This window comes from Geotrypetes seraphini, chromosome 2 (assembly GCF_902459505.1).
Source record: "Geotrypetes seraphini chromosome 2, aGeoSer1.1, whole genome shotgun sequence".
In the NCBI taxonomy this organism is placed as follows: domain Eukaryota; kingdom Metazoa; phylum Chordata; class Amphibia; order Gymnophiona; family Dermophiidae; genus Geotrypetes; species Geotrypetes seraphini.
In genome coordinates this window covers 471,002,556-471,014,818 of record NC_047085.1, presented here as the reverse complement: position 1 = coordinate 471,014,818, position 12,263 = coordinate 471,002,556, and the positions used below count along the sequence as shown (strand labels likewise).

At 44.2% G+C, this 12,263-nt stretch overlaps 1 protein-coding gene across 1 annotated transcript in view; it reads right to left on the bottom strand.

Annotated features, from left to right (window-relative positions):
• The window catches only part of KMT2C (lysine methyltransferase 2C), an 803,286-nt gene extending 792,438 nt beyond the window's left edge, over nt 1-10,848 (bottom strand). Inside the window, exon 1 of the mRNA XM_033931655.1 lies at nt 10,735-10,848. Within this exon, the coding sequence (XP_033787546.1) occupies nt 10,735-10,793 (59 nt within the window). The 5' untranslated portion in view covers nt 10,794-10,848. The remainder of the gene's footprint in view (nt 1-10,734) is intronic.
• Between the last annotated feature and the right edge of the window lie 1,415 nt (nt 10,849-12,263).

The window sequence follows — 12,263 nt, the reverse complement described above, 5'->3', positions numbered from 1 at the left end:
TGGCTATGGGCATAGAGTTACAGGGGTCGCTGTTCTCTTCAGGGAGGCACCGGTATGGGGAGTATTTTTATTCCTTTCCCGTGTAGGGAAGCAGAAGCTGCTTCAGCTGTAGTAGCAGACACCCATGGGCTTGCGGCCAGGTCGGGCAGCAGTGGGCGGTCGGAGGTCCTAAGGGTGGTTGCTCGAGGCCCTTCCCTTCCGCTGCAGATCGAGGGTCACTGTAGTTGCAGCTGACGTTGCTGCCGCTGTCAGTATTTCTACTCTCGGAGTAGGGACGCCGCTTCCGGAAGTACTGCCTTTGCCACCGCTAACTGACCAACCCTAGTTCCTGCCACACAAGTGGTGGGTTGGCACTGGCTGGGGAGCCATTTCACTTGTGGCCTGGTGTTCCATGTTTGGTCCCAGCCGGATGGCAGTTAAACTATGGCTAGGCCGATTGCGGGCTAGTTGATAGCTCTCACTATTGCTCTGAGTTATTCTTTCCACTTCTTCTGGGTTCATTCATGTGGAGGAATGGACTGGCAGTTGAATAAGCTACCTCAGTGTCTGAGGCTCTTACTGTTTCTCCTTAGGACATTGGGACAGGCACTTGTCACTTCATAGCCTGGATACAGAGTAGTGTCTGGTTACAAGGGGATGCCTTGCCTCTCCTCTTTCACTTCTCTCTAAATCACTAACTATTCTCTGTACTCTTTTTAAATCTCTAATATTGTAAAGCTATACAGTGCCTGTTTATATATTGCGGCCCCATATACACTGTAAAGAGATTATTGGTCTAGTACTAATATATACTTCATAATAAATGTATATGTATATATATATTAATTCTTTATTTTTTCATTTGTATGGACCTTCGGATATCAACTGGACCATGAATAATGCCCAGCAATCTCTTGTCTTCATCAGTCCACTTTATTGTTTATTTACTCAAAACTCTAAAATTCATTTAGTTTCATACTTATTCTTTATTTCATAATTTCATAACTATTTCTTCATTGTATTTCATTTTAGTTTCCTTCATTTCCTTACTTAATGCCTTTTTCTTCTAATTTAATCTTATTACTTATCTACTTAGCTTCGAGGTTAGCTCTCAAATGTTCATCAATGCCACCTCTCCCGACATGCATGTTTCAAACAATGTTTTTCTTCAGGGTCAAGGGAAACAATCGAGTGTAATGCCTCTCCTCTGGCATTATTCTTGACTGGGGTCAACAGTGTGGCCTCCTAGGTCCTAGGGACTTGGTACTTGAGAGGGCTTCAGTCAGATGGGGAATCTTCATTTGTCACGAGTCCAAGCTGGCTGGCCTAGAACCTTCCGAGGGAAGTAGGTCTGGTTTACAACGAGGCTCATGGGGTTTGCCATCAGCCAAGGACCATTGCCAGACATGTTGGTTGCATTCCACAGGAGGCTATTTGAAGCCTGGTGATTGCATTAGCAGACTACTTTGCACTCATACTATTTGTGGAGGGACACTGTTGCTGGGGTTTTCCGCAGCATGGTGCTCTTAGGCAAGGAATGCTCCTGCTCACATGGGCTAGAGGGGGTTACCCTCTGTATGTTCTTAGGATACGCACTCTCTGGGTGTTGTATCTCCTTAGACATGTGCTGCAGGGCAGGTTTTTCAGTTCACTTTATTTCCCTCCCTACGTTTGGACAGATTTTGTACATCCCACTAGTCTCTGGATTCATCCGCTGTTGATGACAAGGAAGGTAAAATTATGTCCTTACCTGATAATTTTCTTTCCTTTAGTCACAGCAGATGAATCCAGAGCCCCACCCTGGTGTGGAGTTTGTCACTCTCAGGAGCAGTTTGTGCTTGCCTTTAGACTGAAGTTGCAGTCTCGATTTTTATGTATTAATGATTCAGGTAGTGCATGTGATGGTAGAAGTTCCATAGGTGTCCTAGGTCTCATATGTTTAAAGCGGTTGATGTAATTTATGTGATTTACTTTTATATGATTTATTTCAACTGCTTTGAGAAGATCTATACTTATTAGACAGGAGGATGTACATCCAAGGTATACCCGGAGTCAATTCAGTGCTCTCTATCTCCCCCCTGCTGGTTGGTGGACGTAATCCTACTAGTCTTTGGATTCATCTGCTGTGACTAAAGTAAAGAAAATTATCAGGTAAGGACATAATTTTACCATTTTCTCCACTTCTGTAATTGGTACCTAAAAAGATAGGTGCCTATAAATATGGTGCCTATAGCATGGCAATCACTCATAGGCCCCCATTACAGAATCACGCTTAGTGACACCTAACTTAAAACTTAGTCGCATATAATGTAGGCAAGGGTTTTAATTTAATACATTTTTATTAAAGTTTTAACAGAGAAACATCCATTAACACAACACAAAGCTAAACGAGCCACTCATGTTTGTTCTTCACGGTGGCCCCAAATCAGCATACAAAGTCACAAATACAACAGACAATGAATTCCCCCCCCCCCAACCCACACATTACAACATTACATATTCAACAGGTAACTACGAGCTCTTGGAGGCATATTATCCCACACAGGTGCTCAAATCTGAACAAACCACCACTACACAGCAGGCGACGCCCTTTTAACATCCAAGCATTCCATACGCAGCAAAGCATAATGCCATTAAAGGCATACATTATAGGCACTTAAGTCCTTTACAGAATCGTGCCTAGCGGTGCATAAGTCCACCCTTAAACATACCTACTTTACTGTCAGGTACTATTGACTAGCAGTGCCTATCTTTTGTAGAATAGCACCTAAGAAGATAGGCACCTATGAGCTTGTTAAAGCCAATTTACTAATTAAGATAGGTGCCTATCTTTAGGCACCTCTTATATAAATTTACCCCGCATTGTCTAACTTCACATTTTAAAGACACCAAAAAGAGCAGCAATAGCCAACGGCAGCTTCCACTGTATATGGTCCGCCTTTGAGCCGCGTTGAAAACAGAGCGGCTATTTTTCTTGAAAAGCTCAGCGACGGGTTCCTGAGGAAGAGATTTTTTTTTCCCTGGAACCAAGCCTGGTTAAATCATTACTACAGTGAAAAGCATTGACCATTATGTTCCTGTTTTGAAAGATGCTAAACTTTTGATCCCAACGGAGAAAAGATTTATATAAGAACATAAGCAATGCCTCTGCTGGGTCAGACCTGAGGTCCATCGTGCCCAGCAGTCCGCTCACGTGGCGGCCCAACAGGTTCAGGACTTGTGCAGTAATCCTCTATCCATACCCCTCTATCCCCTTTTCCAGCAGGAAATTATCCAATCCTTTCTTGAACCCCAGTTCCGTACTCTGCCCTATTACGCTCTCTAGAAGTGCATTCCAGGTGTCCACAACACGTTGGGTAAAGAAGAACTTCCTAGCATTCGTTTTGAATTTGTCCCCTTTCAACTTTTCTGAATGCCCTCTTGTTCTTTTATTATTCGAAAGTTTGAAGAATCTGTCCCTCTCCACTCTCTCTATGCCCTTCATGATCTTGTAAGTCTCTATCATATCCCCTCTAAGTCTCCTCTTCTCCAGGGAAAAGAGACCCAGTTTCTCCAATCTCTCAGTGTATGAAAGATTTTCCATCCCCTTTATCAGATGCGTCACTCTCCTCTGAACCCTCTCGAGTAACGCCATGTCCTTCTTAAGGTACAGCGACCAATATTGGACGCAGTACTCCAGATGCAGACGCACCACAGGTAATACTATACATTTCTCAACATACACTAAAGCTAAGTAAAGATGTTGACGTTTACTTTTACTAAGGCACGCTAGCCGATTTAGCGTATGCTAAATGCTAACACACCCATTATAACCTATGGGTGCGTTAGCATTAGTGCGTGCCAATCTTTAGCGCGCGCTAAATCAGTTAACACTCCTTCGTAAAAGACCCCCTTGGGGAAGCAACTGTTGGGCCTGAGTGTTGCATTGCGTTATTCACAGGTTTCACCTAGTTCTGTGTATGATTATTATTATTAGGATTTATATTAGCACACTGTGTGCACCCTATGATGGTGTGCGGCTAGATGGTGAGCTTATGCTCATGGTATTTAAGCCGATTTAGTAAGCTCTAGAGGTTGGGCTTATGGGTTGTAGCCTGCCCATAAGCTTATCATCTCACACTGAGGCCCAGATTCTGTAAATGGCATACTTATTGCAGGCTGCTTACATTGGAGGCACCTCCGGGAGCATAGGGAAGCCCGTCTAAGCTCACCTAAGGCTAGGCGTAGTCTTAGGCGAACCTAGGTGGCCGTACGTGACTTCCTAGGCCAGCGAGAGACGCCTACATTGTAAGCAGCCGATACACTTCTCGTGGCCGCCAGTGCCCCACCCCCCCGAACGAGCGCGGCAGGAGAAATGCCCAATCCCTCCTGACTGGAACACCCCCCCCACCCGCCCTGAACGAATGCGGCAGGAAGGATGCCTGCCAAGAACACCCTCCTGAAGATCGCCGGCAGGAGGGTGCTTAATCCCTCATGCCGGAATACCCCCACCCCCCCTGACAATCGCCAGCAGGAGGGTGCTTAATCCCTCCTGCCGGTGTTACAAAATTATTATTAACTATAACATGCTACATAGGAACATCCCCCCCCCATGAACAGACCCCCCACCTCAGCTAACACCCCCACTCCCCGGACCCCCCCCAACTAACCTTAAATGTTGGACAGATGGAGGGGTCTTTCTACCGTCTGGCCAGCAGGCCCGCCTCCATCAAAATGAAGCGGGCCTGCCCCTTCCCGGTGCATTGTGGGATACACCAGGGAGGGGCCTAAGGCCAGATTGGCCCAGGTGCCTAAGGCCCCGCCTATAGGAGGGGCCTTAGGTGCCTGGGCCAATCAGGTCTTAGGCCCCTCCCCGGTGCATCCCACAATGCACTGGAAAGGTGCAGGCCTGCCTCATTTCGACGGAGGCAGGCCTGCCGGCTGGATGGTAAGAAGACCCTGCCAGCCAACATTTAAGGATAGCAGGGAAGGGGTCTGGGGAGGGGGGTTAGCCAAGATGGGGGCTCCTCGTGTGTGTGTGGGTGTTCCGGCAGGATATATTAAGCATTCTCCTACCGGCAATCATCGGGGGGTGTTCCAGCAGAGAAATTGGGCATCCCTCCTTCTGCATTTGTTCGGGAGGGGGGGGTTATCCGACAGGAGTGATAGGGCATCCTTCCTGCCGCATTCATTCAGGGCTGGTGGGGGGTGTTCCAGGCAGGATGGATTGGGCATCTCTCCTGCTGCGTTCATTCCGGGGGGGGGGGGGGGGGGAGGACTGGTGGCCACAGCCGAGGCTGCTATACTTATCGTGGCAGGGAGATCCCTTGCTGTGATAATTGTAGTGGCCATGTCTATAATAACCCAATTGTCTAACTGGCGTCCCTAACATGGACGTTGGTTACAGAATTGGGTTTATTTTAGGCGGCCTTAGGCCCGATTCTATATAGGACACCCATCGGCTTCCGAGACCGAGCATCCTATGCAGAATCTGGGCCTAAGGGTTCACTCAATCACAAAAATTATTATTATTTTTTAGGTTGTATTTATTCACGCTGTGATAATGGTAAAGCACACCCACTCTCTGCCGTTGGCTGTTGCTGCTCTTTTTGGTATCGTTTAAGTATCAATAGCAGCCTATTAGGATCTTTTTCAGATTTTAACCTTACACTTTAAAACAACTAATTAATTTACCGTGGAATTTTTTTTTTTTACTACAAGGTCGCTCTAATGCTTTATACAGTGCAACTGTATCTAATACTTGCAATACAGACCAATTCCATTTTTGTGTGAAGCAGCAGCATGTCTCTACAGACACAAATTCAGTTTTGAGGAATGCAAAACTAAGCATCTGTGATATCTTCCAGATAGAAAAATTGCTTGTGATATTATGAATGGATTAATGGAATTAATTTACCCCCAAAATGTAAATACTGCATGAATATACAGCTTCATGTTGCATACATTAAAATCTAATCCTTATTTCATGATGAATATTTTTGAAGTATAATGTTTCTTAAATAGAAAACTATCTTTTTCCTCAGAAGAGCATTTTATTTTTAAAAAAATCCAATTTAAAAAAAATAAATCAAATTTTTTTAAAAAGTTTTTATTTTAATCACTGATTTTTTTTCATCCACCCTACTTAAAACTGGTTATTGCTAGACTACATGAAAAAAAATTGCCTTTGTAAGAAATACTTTAGTGTCAGGTTACACTGGCAAAAGGAAGAAGACGGGAGACCAAGCTTAAGTTTGAAACACAACAGAAAAGCTGCCTATGCACCCACCCAATAGCTAGCTTGCAATAACTGGCTCTGTGCCAAATTGCTTACAGACTTGTGCAGGAGCTAGGAACTGACTGGGCCAGGAATTACTAAGCACACCTTTATCTGCATAATTTTAAGGAAAAATCATTTTTAATGCTTTAATTTGATTTCTGCTAGAATCCTTATTCCCCCAAGGAAATGTTCTTTTCAGCTTTCTGATTACTGTCTTTGCAATGGCTTTGCACACGGAAGGGTATCTGCTTTATTTTTCTATAATTTTAGCAAAAAATATCCTCTATAGACTGCATACATTGTAATATTTCTCTTGATTTCAAATCCCCTGTAGAATAATATATCCCTTTTCGGTGTCACTGGTCTCTATCTGCGTTTTTACAGTGCACTAGTCTCCACCCAATTAATCCATTTCAATTTCTACAAAAGACACAAAAACTCTTAGTAACTGACATTTAACGCATGCAAACACACACTACATCAAGCATAATTGAAACAAAGAAGTTCTGCCCACAAGTAGGATAAGCCCATCTAACACTGCTTCAGTTAACATTACTCGGACAAAAGGCTGTTGGAATAACTATTAAACAGTAGCAAATATTGAACATAGGATCAGTACATGTTGGAAGAATGGTGAAAAGGGAAGAATAAAGGCAGAAACCTTGCTGCAAGGGGTGAAAGGAATAAAAGATTTATTTTATTTTCTCTTGTACACAGGATGGGAAAGGAGGGCAGCACAACCAGGAACCAAAAGGGCAGAGGCCAGAACCAATAAGAAAAAGGGCATGTGGCAGTGGAGTGAGCCAATAACGTTTATAATTTAGCAGGAACTGTAGTTTTACATACTGAAACTATAAATCCAAAAATGCAGTGCATACATACACTGGGGGGGGCAGCGGAGGAGTGGCCTAGTGGTTAGAGCTGCTGCCTCAGCACCCTAAGCTTATGAGTTTAATTCCCACTGCAGCTCCTTGTGACTCTGGACATGTCACTTAACACTTCATTGCTCCAAGTACAAATTATGTACCTGTCTAAAATATGTAAACCGTTTTGACTGCAACCACACAGAAAAAGCAGTATATCAAGTGCCATACCCTCTACAAAGTACAGCACTTAAACATCTGAACAACAGTTAATTGTTTTGACCTGTAACTAGGTGATATGACTGAAATGTCCACTAAAAAGATACTAGGACTGTTCAAAAAGTTCCAGGATGATTTTATTAAAATGTATTAAACAATCTTACAATTTATTCCATTGGGCCTCCTTCAAAGTACTCCCCTTCCCTACGTATACACTTTTCCCAATGTTGTTTCCACTTCTGGAAACAGTCCTTAAACGCATCTTCAGGAATCGCCAAAAGTTGCTGCATTAAATTCAGCTTTATGCTTTTAATGGTGTCGAATTGCTTTCCTTTTAGCAAGGTTTTAAGTTTAAGAAACAAGAAGAAGTCAGCAGGGGCCAAGTCAGGAGAGTAAGGTGATTGGGGAAGAATTGTCATCGCGTTTTTGCGCAAAATTTCATGAATTTTGACTCATTCAAAACAACTTCCATGACTCATGACATGTTCCCCATAAGCCACTTTAAACATTTCATAAGTTTCTGTAGCAGTCTTACCCAGTTTAAAACAGAACTTCATGCTGTAGTGCTGCTTATTGAGGTCGCACATGATGAAAAATAGCTGATCATAAAAACACTTTCACAAAAACTGCTTTAGCTTGGAGACAAAAACGGTGTCAGGTCAAAAGCGCGCCGGGACAAAGGCGCATGCAGACAACTGAGCGTAACGCGGAGGCGCACACCAAAGAAAATGACTGTTTTAAAGGGCTCCAACGGGGGGTGTGGGGGGAGGAACCCCCCACACACTTTACTTTATACACCCCATTTTACTTTATACAGATCGGGGTGGCCCATGTGCCTAAGGCCTCGCCCATAGGAGGGGCCTAAGGCTCCTGGGCCTATTCTGATTGGCCCAGGCGCCTTAGGCCCCACAAGTAGGCGGGGCTTTGGTACCGCTGGGCCAATCCGGCCCCATTCTTCGGTGGCCTGCATGCCAGACGGACGGGTTTGGCACCCGTCTGTCCGGCCAACGACGAAAAGGTACGGGGAAGGGGGGTGGGGGGTCGTGGGGTCATCCGGGGGGTCGCGGGTCGGCTGGGGGGGCCGATCGGGGGTTCTGGGTGGGGCGGCCGTTGGGGGGGAAGGGGGGGGTTCGTCGAGGGCAGGAGGGCCTGGGATCCCTCCTGCCCGTAATGTAGTGGGGGGTGGGGGTAGGGGGGGTCGACTGGGCCAGGAGGGCTTGGGCTCCTTCCTGGCCCAATTGAGTCGGGGGGGGGGGGTCGCGGCTTCAACGGGGCAAGAGGGCTTGGGCTCCCTCTTGCCCCGATCGAGTCACAAGGGTGGAGCACACAAATACACATGTAAATTATAGTATTTTATCATTTATACATGCAAGTACTAACATCTAGGTGTAAGCATTTACACTAGCTTTAAGGCCTTAACATATCTGCATCTTCTTTAAAGAATACTAATACAAATAGGTGAAAAGTACAGAATAGGCTTAAAATCGATACCATGCATAGCATCTACAGTGGGACCTCGGGGAAAAACAGAAAGCCTCTTATAGAATTACCAGTATCCTCAGTATTACTAAATGAATGCTTTTTCTCATTGTGGAAATTTCAGCTATAAAGACTGCAATCCTGTCACAAAAGATTATGACAAGTTAGCAATTAGCATAGGTTAAGAACTGTTCAAATCCAGGTATCAATTTACACATTTAACAGAACACTTTTGTTCATCACTTGGAATGCTTTATTACACTACACCTGTTAGGCCTAGCAATAAAAGCAACAATATAGCAAAAGTGTTCCATCAGCATCCCTATCCAAATACAGATATTGTTTCCTTTTAAATTAATTGTAGCATGTTATGGCAAATCTCATCTAGAAAGCCACCTTTGACATAACACATGTTGTATACCTGTACACTCCTATGTCAAATGCAGGGTATCCATTTACTTGAAATGTGACTCATATGTTTATTTGAATACAAATAAATATCTTTAAGCTCATGTGCAAGAATTTTTGCTGAGGCATATTTTATCTGCAGCATTAAAAGCAAATTAGTTTGCAGTATGCCTAAGAAAACTAATAACTACTGCTGCAGAATCTGCAAATATATTACCAATATATAAAGTGTATGAATTTTTTAGTTATTTTATTTAGGGCCAATGTGGACTACATATGTTGCTGCTTCTTTAAAATCCAAAAGTGCAATAGAAACTTGGTAATTAATACCTATTTACAAACTGTAACTGTATATTTTCCCGAAACATTTTTTTATTACAAAAGGAGAAAAAATATTTAACAGGTTAAGATCCATTTCAATTCCATTAAAAATATATAGCAAAAAACACACATTAACACACACACACTTCAGACCCGGATCTACAAAAGCCCCCCCCCCCCCGAATAATATCAATAAAGTATGACAAGTGGAAACTGAGATATTTGGGGAAACAGTAAGTTAATAAGTAGATTACTAAAAATACATAATCTGTCAGTCTAGCATGTCTGTTTCTCTGGTATGCAAGTCACCCCCCTGTTTTTTCGCGTTCCTAGCGAGATCAAAACAAAAACACTTAAGTAGCAAAAGCATTTTTTTTTTTTATACCCGCAAAGCTTCAATTAGACGAAAAATTGTGAGGAGATAGAAACTCAAAATAAAGTGTTTCAGAACTACCAGAAAAGATATAGCGTGAACACGAGGGGTCGTAGGTTGAGAGTCATTAAGGTACGGTAGCTAGAACTCCACTGACAGCCCCCCTTCCCAATACCAAATCAGAAAGATAAAAAATAATAATCACAGGAACAAAAAAAGGGCGATTACATCCTCAGGAAAACGTGAACTGAAAGACTTAAAAAAAAAAAAATTAAACCAAATTCAGTGGAAAAAGAAAATCCGAAGCACGTTCTCAAAACTAGATAGAAACCAAGTGTCTGCGTGTGCACAAAGGACTGACTGACAGTTTGCTATTCTCAGCGCTTGAGCAAGTGTCAATTTAGACAGTGTTTTTTTGCTGCTGCTGTTGCATTCACTCTAGTCTGGAGACCATCAAACATGGACATTAAATAAGCAATTAACTTCAAAAGAAATATGTTTCGACTTATTTTAGACAAAAACAGAAAAGGGAAAATTAGTTTCATATCACTTTGAGAAAGACAAACACAAGGAATTTTCCAAATCTTTTGGACTCCTTTCGAAAATGACAACTGAGACGGCAGACCCGGATCGAGGCGCCGCCGGAGAACACAAGCATTGGTAGGAAATGCGCGACCCGACCAACTTTCCTGTCGCACTCCGCAGCGCCGTCCCCACCAAGCGAATAAACAGCTGTGGCACCACAGGGATACCCGCGCTCTGACACTGCAGACAAAAACACAGTTTGAAAGCGAACAGTTCTCGCACTGAATCAGCTCGTTTTACTTTTTTACCTCGCTGCTGTTGACAATGAGCCCTTGCTCCCCTCCTTCCTCCCTGCTTGCTTCTGCATTCAGCTCCTACCACTACCGGAGAAGAATGTGGGGGCGAACGACAGCCCTTTTCCGCGCACGCGCTCCAACACGGAAACGTCACAACCAGTAAACCGAACGCCGCGGCTTCCGGTTCCGCCCGTCACTGTCACTGCGCAGGTGCGCCAGTTAGGGACGTCAGAGCCTGTAAACAGACTGTTGCTATTTCCTGTTCTGCAGTTATCGCTGTTGTGCGCGAGCTGTTGGTTGGTGTTTTGTGGATGCAAGTCCTGGAACCTGTGCTGTGAGGAGAATGAATCGGCTTTTTGGGGGGTTTCGTTTCGAAACAGATGTGATGATCATCAACGGGGTGTCAAGATGGATTGGGGAAAAAGATGAGGTATTTGCTGTTCTATAAATTTCGCTTTCTCCTAATTCTTGCCTCACCATTGGTGTAGTTTATCCGTAGAAATGCCGCCAGTGACTTGCACTGGGGATTTGCGTGTTTTGATGAGCGTGGAGTACAAAGGTACTAGTCTTTCAGAGGTGGAGAGGAAGTAAAAACATGGGGAAGCCGGTGTTTTTTGAGGGGGGTGGCTGGATCAGTGTAGCGTGAGCTGGTAACTTACTGTAATGGATTTCAGTGCTACTCTTGGCTATACTCTCACTAGCAGAGCCAGTGCTAAAGATGCAGCGTTTCAGCTGGTATTATCGTCCCTACAGACTCTGTTGCAGTGTTTGGGATGCATTATACAGTCCTTGTGAATCCGGTAGAGAGGGGATCCCTCTAGTTAAGTGTTTGAAACGGTGTTGTCAATACCTCAGTGTCACTACTCACTTATGCAGATATCATTTGGAATTCTTTGATTATCAGGTTCATTTGTATGTCCTTAGTTTTTACGTTTGGTTTTAGCAATATTACCCCCTGATTTAGCCATTGGGTGAAATATGATTCATGTTGGGTAGTTTGAAGGACATTTTAAACTTTTTGAATAAAGGTGTATTTTTTTGCTCCATAAAATGCACCCTAGTTTTAGAGTAGGAAAACAAGAAAAAAAAAATTCTCAACCAAATTCTCCCTGCCAGGCTCTGCACCCTGTCCCCCCTCCCTGCCAGGCTCTATACCCTGTCCCCCCTCTGGTGGTCTAGTGGTAGGTAGGGCACAGGGCAGGCAGGCCTAGTGACAGGCAGGGCCCCCTACCCCAAGGCAAGCAAACAGGCAGGCAGGGCCCCCCAAAGTGCACAATCTTTCTTCTCTTCTTCACCATCCATGTGTACCATTTCTTCCCCTTCCATTAAGTATCACATCTCTGTATCCTTATTCCTCCCCTTTCCAGTATTATTCTATGGCCCTGTCCCTATGCTCCCTCCTCCTTCAGCATTTCTTTGCTCTGTCTCTTTCCCTCCCCACTGTATTCCTCACCCCCACTCCGAGGCAGGGCAGGGCACCCCACGCCCTGAGGCAAGCAGGCAGGCAGGACATCCCCGCACCCCCTCTGACCTCTCCCCCG